This window comes from Salvelinus sp. IW2-2015, linkage group LG13, assembly GCF_002910315.2.
Source record: "Salvelinus sp. IW2-2015 linkage group LG13, ASM291031v2, whole genome shotgun sequence".
NCBI classification, from domain to species: domain Eukaryota; kingdom Metazoa; phylum Chordata; class Actinopteri; order Salmoniformes; family Salmonidae; genus Salvelinus; species Salvelinus sp. IW2-2015.
The window spans coordinates 13247439-13256901 of NC_036853.1; the positions used below are offsets into that span (position 1 = coordinate 13247439).

Here is a 9463-nt window from a genome sequence, read left to right on the forward strand (position 1 = left end):
TGAGCCACTATTTCAGCCAGCCAATGTTCTTCTGTGCATTAGAATTCTGAAATAGATTACATATGCGTATAAATAGATCACATATAGGTGATCCAATATCTAGCTATATTACTCAGTATCTCAACATAATCAACACATTCAACATTGAATGGCTTTTGTTGCTCTGACTTCTTCGGTTTATTTAGTGGATCCATATTTCCAGTAGGTCTAAATACAGGACATGTAGGTCTAGTGTTTTTTTTCCATCCACTGCAAGGTTCTGTGTGTTAGGTTCATTAAAAGCAGACGGTGTACAGGACTACAGGAACATCCAGCAACATGCATTAGTCATATCTGTCAAAGTGGATTTTGGGAATGAGTGAATGTGTGACAATAACTGAATGAAAATGAGAATTAACAAATGCATAGATAAATATTTTCCATATAAATATAAGATTTGCCTACATAAGGGTGTGTAACATTTTTACTATGCCATTCGAAGCAGAACTATCTTTGGCAGAACAGTGCTCACACAATTCACACAATTCATTCATCTCTCTTTAGGCTACTGTATGATGCTAGCTCACATTAGGCAACATTATTCAGAAACCTGTCAGATTTGATGTGAAGTGTTTACTTGAGAAATAATGACCCATTTATATTATTCCGTGCATAAAAATAAATGCAACGACTAAAGTCATTTAAATAGCTGTAGGACTACTCTGATAGATTCAAAATGGAATAGGCCTAGGATTACTAGGCAAAACACGGAAAAGTTCTAGCCTTGTTTTGTTACCCAACCTGAAAACATTGCATTTCGTAATTTACATCAGGCCAACTGTGGATTTTCCTATATTTTGAATTTAGTACATATAAACTGTAGGCCAACATAAACCAAATACATTTGACCACTGAAATTGTTTTGGTTTTTTTACCAAATTACAGCAGTTTAAATATATAATGCTATTGGTCTATAATTGGTATGAATTTAAGACACTGAATAGGGGATTAAATACAATTATATGGCACAGATGAAAATACCACAATCCTACTTTCTAGTTGTCAAAGTAGCTTATTCTATAAACTAAGCAGTCTATTTTAGTTCTTGGCATGGTAAACTCACTGTCACCATCTTCCCGCATGTTGTAGACGAGGCCTGCTGCAGAAAAGAAGCAACACATATATTTTTGTGCTGAAAACTACGCTGGTGGAAATGATACATAACCAACAATTGTAGTATATAAAAGCCAACAAGAGCATTACTGAAAGAGATGGACAGTACCATGGGGTATTTTTTTGGTTTCATATTTGAGTTTGAGCGTTTCATGTGATTTGTTTTCTTGTGTGAGCCACCATTGCCACCTGGTGGGGAAAGTAGCACCAGCGTAACTTGATGACCAAACCCCCGCATGCCCATTGAAACCAGTAGAGGGCAGAGTAAATTCACTTAGAGAATTCCACCTCGAGATGTTCTGCACGCTTGACCTTTACATTATTGCACTCACTATGGTCAAAATAAAATACTAACTTGCATTCATATGGACATGTAGGCCGAGAGAAATATGCAGCCCAAGAAATGTAAGTGAATTTCCAAAAGTTTATTTTTCAGTAATGATCAAACGCAATAAAATATACTCTTAGAGAAATAATAAATATACAATATTTTTTTTACAAACAAAATGCACAATTTACAAAAACTTCCACTGTGTGTGCCTCGTCCTATGTCTATAAGATATTAGACCTTATTACAGTTATAGCTGTTAATATTGTCATTAGTATGTTTATTATCATCATTAATATCAATATTATTCATAATAATATCTAATTTAAGGTGATTTTAGACACCTCTCTAGACTCTTCTGAGAGTTCCAGACCTTGTGCTATACTCATTATTCTATCATATATTTTTCTTGAGGTTTAAAGACTCAGCCTCTACAACTGACAACTTCATAATATAGATGCCATATGGTATCTTCCATTAGATCTCTGATAGACCGTTCATCCATTTCATCATGGGTAAAAGCTTATTCCACACAGTGTGAGTTTAAATCACTTTTTACAGACTGTTGCATCTCCCTTCACAGAAGCCTGAAGACGGACCGGTCTGTCTCAGAGGTCCCTGTCTGTCTGTCTGTCTGTCTGTCTGTCTGTCTGTCTGTTGTCCCCAACCCTCATATCCATGTCCTGTGAATGTGCAAATATTCTAATGATCTGTTTAATGTATGTTCCATGCCCATTGCAGTTAATATCCACCTCCAGTTCCCGTTTGCAGAATCTTTATATGTAGATCTTTGTATGTTCTAGGATTATGACACATAACAATGCTCACTCAGGTATGGAGACAGTCAGTGTCAGTGTGTGTGTGTGTGTGGAGAGAGCTCCACTGTGTGGTCAGGAGGTAAACAGCAGGTAAGTGATAAGCAACGTTAGCAGGTAGGTGAGAGCGTGGGTGGTGCCAGTGTTGGACTGGGCTGAGCTGGGGGTGGGCAGGGCAGAGGGGGAAGCCTTGCTGGGGGCCTCCATGGAGGGGTAGAGGTCTGCCCTCCTGCGCTGCTCTTGGTGGGTGAGGGCGGGCTCCACCGTCACGTAGCCTTTGGTTATCCTCACATTAGGCTGAGGAGGTGGGGTACTGGAGGGTGAGAACCAGATCAGTCAGGTTAACAGGAACACTGCGGTAGTTAATGACAGATCTTGTTACTGTCTCTCGCTGTGTGAGTGCTCTTCCTGTCCTATGAGTGTGCAGTTGCACTGTCTGCTGCTCTTCATGTTACGATATTCTTTGTTGCCATTGGATGGTTTCAAAAAAGAGCTAGAGACAGTGTGTCTGTTTGTTCACCTCTCACCTGTCACCAATGCGGACCCACAGGTCACTGAAGAGGTGGGGGCGGCTGTGACCGCGGTGGGCCTTCCGGGGGCGCTTGTGTCTCCCAAACTCCTCCAGCTGGCTCAGGCTGTCTGGCAGCAGCATGTGGGGCAGCTCCTCATCCTCCAGCCCCTCCGGCCCATCATCCAGGTCTGAGGGACTGGTCACCCAGTCAGAGGGAGAGACTGTACCCGCATCAGAGCCCCCATCGCTGGGGCTCTCTGTTGGTTCTCTGTGGGACAAAGAACTATGCTTATTAAATATTAGAACATTGTGGTATAGACCTGTATGTTTGTTCCCTCATCACTAGAATAGATGAAAGATAACAGAATAATGTTAGTGAGTAGTTTATTTATGTTATGTAATATATTTTAGGGAGGTTCTGTGAGGTTAGAGGTTGTGTGTGAATGTGCAATGGTGCGTGGTTTAAGGTGACCTAACCACCACGGTGCTCTCCAGCCTACCTATAGGCTCCAAAGGGCTTTGAACTTCCAACAGGGACACAATGTCCTCTGTGCTTGTAAAGAGTTCACTGAGTGTCTAAATCCGCCACAAGCCACAAGGGAGGTAGCTGTAACCCCTCTGACCACCCTGACAACTCAATACCTTAGAAATGTATCCTTACCATATTCATTTGCTTGAAGTAGTCAAGGATGTAACACGGTCAGATAGGGCAAAGTAAGGTTTCCGTTACATTGCTTTGATCAACACCGTCATATGAGAGCAGGAAAGGAGGATACATTTCAAAAGCATTGGAACTTGGTCCTACACTAATCCACATTCCTTACCTGTCATTTATGCCACTTCCTTCCCTATCTGATTACCGGTAGTTGCCTGTAGGCACAGATCTAGGATCAGAAAACCCGCAAAATGACCTTAACGTTTAGGGGCAACTTCTGCCTACTATGCATATGAAGGGTCATATTGCTTTCCCTGTCAGTAAACACCCTGGAGGTTTGACATCCTAATGAGGCCCCAGGTTCAGACCACACACTGTTCAGCTCCGTGTTAGCCAGTATTACACTGTCTACAGATGTTGGCTGCTGTGGGCTACAGCCACTCTACACTGAGTCACTTTGCTTTGGTTCCTTTTGTCATCATCTCTATATTAAGCAGAAAGCACATGATTTTTCTGGGTGCAGGCCCAGTTTTGAGTTTTACACTTCATAACCTCCCGAAAAGCTTCCTGCCACATTGTATTGTTGTCACCTCATATCAGAGAGCACAAAGTGTTTTGAGCGGTTTTGTGTGTTTTCGACCACAATCAGTCAGTCCACTTGTCAGCTTTTAAAGCAGAACTGCTGTGGCCTGCAGCTCGGCTGAGGCTGGGCCTGGGCATGCTCTGTGTATGAGCCAGGGAGGAATGGTTTTGTTACAGCTGTAATTTGCAGTGAAGGAAGTGAGTTTGTAAAAGCAGTGGATGGATTAGATGTTTTACTGTAGCTCTGCTTTATGTGATTTCCCATGTTGTTCCTCATTTGTCCATTTTCACCCTGGTTCAAGTGAGTGCCTTAACCATTAGCGCTGCTATTTTAATGGGCCCAACCTGCACGGGCCTTAGATCAACCCCCCAAGTCCTGCTGCTGCTGCCTGCAGGGTGATAGGGAGCCTGTGCCAGTGTGCGGGGTGTTCAGGGGTGGGAGAGTTCACGGGGGAGACTGGGGGCTGGTTTCCATGAGGAGATGCAGCACCCCTCTTCAGAAGGCTGATGGTTGAGGCTCTTTCTGTGAGGTGGCCATGCCAAGGGGGCTGGTGAGGTCAATGAGTGGGGTCAATGAGTGGGGTCAATGAGTACATGTCATGTGTTTCTGCTCTGGAGTGAATACGGTTGATGTGGTATCGTAAACTTCTGTGGTAAATCTGAGACTGTGTGTTTGTGAATGTTCATATGAATTAGTGCCCAATGCCCATACACATGTCAATGTGTGTGCATGTGTTTCGGTTGTGGCCCTGCTGTGTGGGCGGGGAGTGTCTCTGTACTCACTCTGTGATTGGTTCCTGGTAGTGTGATGGTGTGTGCACAACCTCGTAGCCCTCCTGTCTCAGGATGTCCAACACACTGTGGTTCCCCAGGAAGTGACCTAACAGGGAACACAACAGGTCAGTTCACATCTCAAATAACGCTGTATCTGATAGACAGGGCCCAGAGTTTTCCCTGATCAGGCCATGTGGTACATAACATGTCTTCTCCTTAGTCATGATGACAGACGGCTACAAGATAGTCTCTAGTCTAAAACAGAGGTCTGAAGAGACAGGGATAGCGTTTTCCTGCCGAGAGTACTTTGTGAACCGACTGCAAACCGATTTCACATGTAGAATCGCACAAAAATGTCAGTAGTCAGACGCCAACAGCTCGCTGAAGGATCGGTAGTCAGACGCCAACAGCTCGCTGAAGGAGCCGGTAGTCAGACGCAAACAGCTCGCTGAAGGATCGGGAGTCAGACGCCAACAGCTCGCTGAAGGATCGGAGTCAGACGCCAACAGCTCGCTGAGAGGATCGGTAGTCAGACGCCAACAGCTCGCTGAAGGATCCGGTAGTCAGACGCCACAGCTCGCTGAAGGATCGGTAGTCAGACGCCAAACAGCTCGCTGAAGGATCGGTAGTCAGACGCCAACAGCTCGCTGAAGGATCGGTAGTCAGACGCCAACAGCTGCTGAAGGATCTGGTAGTCAGACGCCAAACAGCTCGCTGAAGGATCGGTAGTCAGACGCAACAGCTCGCTAAAGGATCGGTAGATGAATTGGAGATCCACATTTGGTCCGATGTGTTCGACCGTTTATGGTGGCAGACGGGCCATCCTACATATACTGACCCTTGATCTTTCTCTGCACTTGTTCCTATGTACTGACCCTTATTGACCCATATGTAGTGCACTCTGCTCCTTGCCCCCTTCCCCAAACCCCTTGTTTTTTTCTGATTCTTCATTCTGACATCAAACAGACAGGTCCCAGCCACACACTGATGAAAGCAGTTTTATTCCTCCCTACCGTGAATAATCCCAGGTGTCACTCAACCCAGTAATACGGCCTATGCTCTCTGACATCACCCCCCAGCACGCTCCCTCAGTTTATTAACAGCACGCTGGCAATCTTCAAGGGCCCTAGCTTGCCTGCTTTCCCGATCCTCTATTTTATTATTATGATTTTTCTGATCATTCCTGAGGGGAGAAAATGCGGCTCTACACTTTCTTGGCGGCGGAGTTCAAAGACTGCGTGGGGATTGGCAGGGGAGGGAGGAGAGGCTACTGCCGAGTGTCGGTCAGATCAGACGGCCAGATTACAGCACTCTCCTCCACCACACCAAGTCCCTCCAGAGAAGAGAGAAGAGGAGGGGGGACAGACACCCTATTGAGGGGCCCAGTCTCCTCCTCTCCTCTTTTCTCCTCTTTTACTTATTTCTCCTCTCCCCTCTCTCCTCTCTTCACGTCTCTCCTCTTTTGCCTTCTCTCTTCCCTCTACTCTCCACTCCTCCTTTCTACTCTTTCTTCCTCTCTCCTATCCTCTCCTGCCCCCCCCCCCCCCCCCCCCCCCACAGCTGAAGGCTGCTCCCAGAAGGCAGATTCAATGACCCTCATGTCCTTTGTCAAGCAGATATTTCATTAATTTCAGCTATGAAGCCCTTTTACGGTCAGTGAAAAAGCCCTGTGCATTCCGCCTGTTAGGTCAAGCTGTCTGTTTGATGTCTTGTTAATTTTCTCACTTTTAGATGTCATACACAAACAGTCTGAACAGAGGGCTTACAGAGACATACGGTTTCCACAGGCCAGCAGGCGAAGTAATTTAGTCGGTTCTGAGGGCTGTGTGGGATGAATTACAAGTGTGTAAGTGTGTGTGAAGGGGCCTGTATATGTGTGTATGGTCATCTCCCTAACCAGACACCAGACAGCCACAGAGATCAGGACTGTAGCCAGGAACACACGCCTGCTACAGGGGGCCAAGTGCACCCTCCCGTCTGTCTGGTCTGACCTGTCGCTCAGAGTGAATGTGTGTATTCACTGTCTGTGGTCAGACTGTTTCTGACTCAAGAGACCATTAGAGGAGGTCGAAAATACATTTCTGATATCTTGCGTTCCTCTCTCTTTCTTGATTTGTGAGGGCGCTGTCACGTATCCCCTGTATGATCCGGAGCCTGGAGCCTTTGGTACCCTGATCCAGCTATAAAGCATGTGTGAACCCCAAATGAACCCTGGCTAAAATGAATCCTGGACCTGCGTGTGTAAAGGTTCCAAAATCCCTGACCAGAGTACCAGGTATTGTGACACGGCAGCGGAAGTTGCGTGGAACTTTATGTCCGTTGTAAATAAGCAAGCTTCCTAACACCCCGGAAACGGTTATTTTCAGGTCTTGTGAAAGCAAAACATATTCTGTAGAATTTTCACAAACGATCCAAGAAACCAAACCAGGTTACCAAATGTCATATGTGAAACGCCTTCAATCCTTCACCCACACCCACACCCTCACCCACACCCAAAACACCTACACAAATAAACACCCATATACAAACAAACAAACACACCAACACACACATTTAGTAGCCACACACATCCCTCTAAAAGTAGGAGGAGATCCTCCTCCCCTGTAAACAGACTTCTGTGGCTCTGTCCGGTATGTGGCCCTCCTCGGCCAGCCAGTGTGTTTATTTGGTGACCACACTGAGGATTTAGACCACTGAGAATTTAGATCACTTAATGAGAGAGAAGTCCTGCCTTCTTATGGATCAAATAGCTCTTTCCTGCCCTGCCTGCTGTTGTGCCACTGGGTAGACTGGAAAATCCTGGGCTACAAACACACTCCTACCAGGCTGTTCCTCCTCAATCCAGAGTTAATTACTTATCTACAGTAACTTCCCCTCTCTCCCTTCCAAAATATGCTCCCTCATTCTTTCTTTTTATCTCTCTCCTAATCTATTTTCCTCTATATTTCTCTTTCTCTCTCTCTACCCATCCCTCTCTCCTCTATAGTAGCGTGTGTCTGGTTGCCACCCAGGCTGAGGGTTTTGTGGGCCTGATTCCAGCCGTGTCAGCGCCTTATTACTCACACCGCCTGTCCGCACTTGCACCCCTCCCTCCCTCCCTCCATACCTTTCTCCATTCCTTTACCCATCCCTGCTTCTACCCATCCCTGCACCCTGTCAATATAATCAAGCAATGCTGGATGAGGAGAGGATATAGAGGTAATCCCTATAACAGAGGTCAGCAACATGCAACATAACAAGTGTTTTTTAAGTTTTAAAAATAAAGATAGCTTAGTTGTTGTCAACTTTCATTGTACAAATTCTTATAATTATTTTCGCCGTCCGTCCGCCCCCCCAGACCATTCATTCTGACAAAAATCGTCCCGCCGCTGAATCTAGTTTAGGCATTAACTTCGAATTTTAAATGGTTATTAAGTTTAAGCATTAACTCAAACATTTTAAGGTTAGGCATTAACTCTGAATGGTTAAGGTAAGGGCTCCCTCTAATTCCCTCTCCTCCCGGAGGAACTGAGCTCTAGGACCATGCCTAAGGACTACCTGACCTGATGACTCCTGGCTGTCCCCAGTCCACCTGGTTGTCCTGCTGCTCCAGTTTCAACTGTTCTGCCTGCGGCTATAGAATCCTGACCTGTGCTACTTTGTCCCAGACCTGCAGTTTTCAACTCTCTCTCTCTCTCTCTCTCGCTCTCTACCGCACCTGCTGCCTCGACTTCTGTATGCTCGGCTATGAAAAGCCAACTGACATTTACTCCTGAGGTACTGACCTATTGCACCCTCTACAACCACTGATTATTATTTGACCCTGCTGGTCATCTATGAACGTTTGAACATCTTGAAAACAATCTGGCCTTAATGGCCATGTACTGTTATAATCTCCACCTGGCACAGCCAGCAGAGGACTGGCGACCCCTCAGAGCCTGGTTCTTCCTAGGTTCCTGCCTTTCTAGGGAGGTTTTTCTAGCCACCATGTTTCTACATCTGCATTGCTTACTGTTTGGGGTTTTAGGCTGGGTTTCTGTTTAGCACTTTGTGACATCTGCTGATGTAAGAAGGGCTTTATAAAGACATTTGACTTAAGGATTTGATTTAAGGTTTGGGATAGGCGTAAAACAAAAATCGCTAGCAACGCCTTAGCAAAACCTAAACATTCTTGAAGGTAACAGCTCTCTCTGTTGTCCCTAGCGGCCGGTTTCCATGTCATCTCCTGACGTCCTAAGACATGAATGGACGTCGAATACTGACTTGTATCACGGGGGACCTAGATGGTCCTATAATATAGAGCGTGATGAGGATAAGGACAGATTTAAGGAGAGAGGGAGACTGTATCAGCATCAGAAGGAGAGAGGGATCCATGCCCTCAGAGCATGGGCAGTCAGGCTGGCTGGTGGACCCCTGTGAGGAAGGAAGAGGGGGTAAGTAGGACACTGATGTAGACCACTACACACAGACCACACAGAACCCACGCTGGGCACTGTTGCTATGCTGCAAACAAACACAAGCTGTTGCTTCACAGGCTGTGGAACAACAGACCATGAAAAAAGAGAGAAGAAGAGAGGGATGGGTAGAGAGAAAGGGGTGGAACCAAACCACACAAAGCTGGACTGCTAAAAAAAATAAGTTGGCCAAGGAAAATAAGGATTCCTCTA

The 9463-nt window shown here is 45.7% G+C and overlaps 1 protein-coding gene across 2 annotated transcripts; it reads right to left on the minus strand.

The window, feature by feature from the left end:
• Window positions 1-1562: 1562 nt before the first annotated feature.
• On the minus strand, window positions 1563-5281 carry LOC111972348 (metalloprotease TIKI2-like). 2 transcript variants are annotated; one of them, XM_023999367.2, is made up of 3 exons: window positions 4827-5281; window positions 2823-3074; window positions 1563-2608 (listed from the first exon to the last, which is right to left on the minus strand). In XM_023999367.2, the coding sequence occupies exons 2-3, from the start codon at window positions 2945-2947 to the stop codon at window positions 2371-2373; spliced, it is 363 nt and encodes a 120-aa protein (XP_023855135.1). In that variant the 5' UTR covers window positions 2948-3074; window positions 4827-5281; the 3' UTR covers window positions 1563-2370. The 2 variants fall into 2 exon arrangements, with proteins under 2 accessions (XP_023855135.1, XP_023855136.1); XM_023999368.2 differs by having other exon boundaries at window positions 2823-3089.
• Between the last annotated feature and the right edge of the window lie 4182 nt (window positions 5282-9463).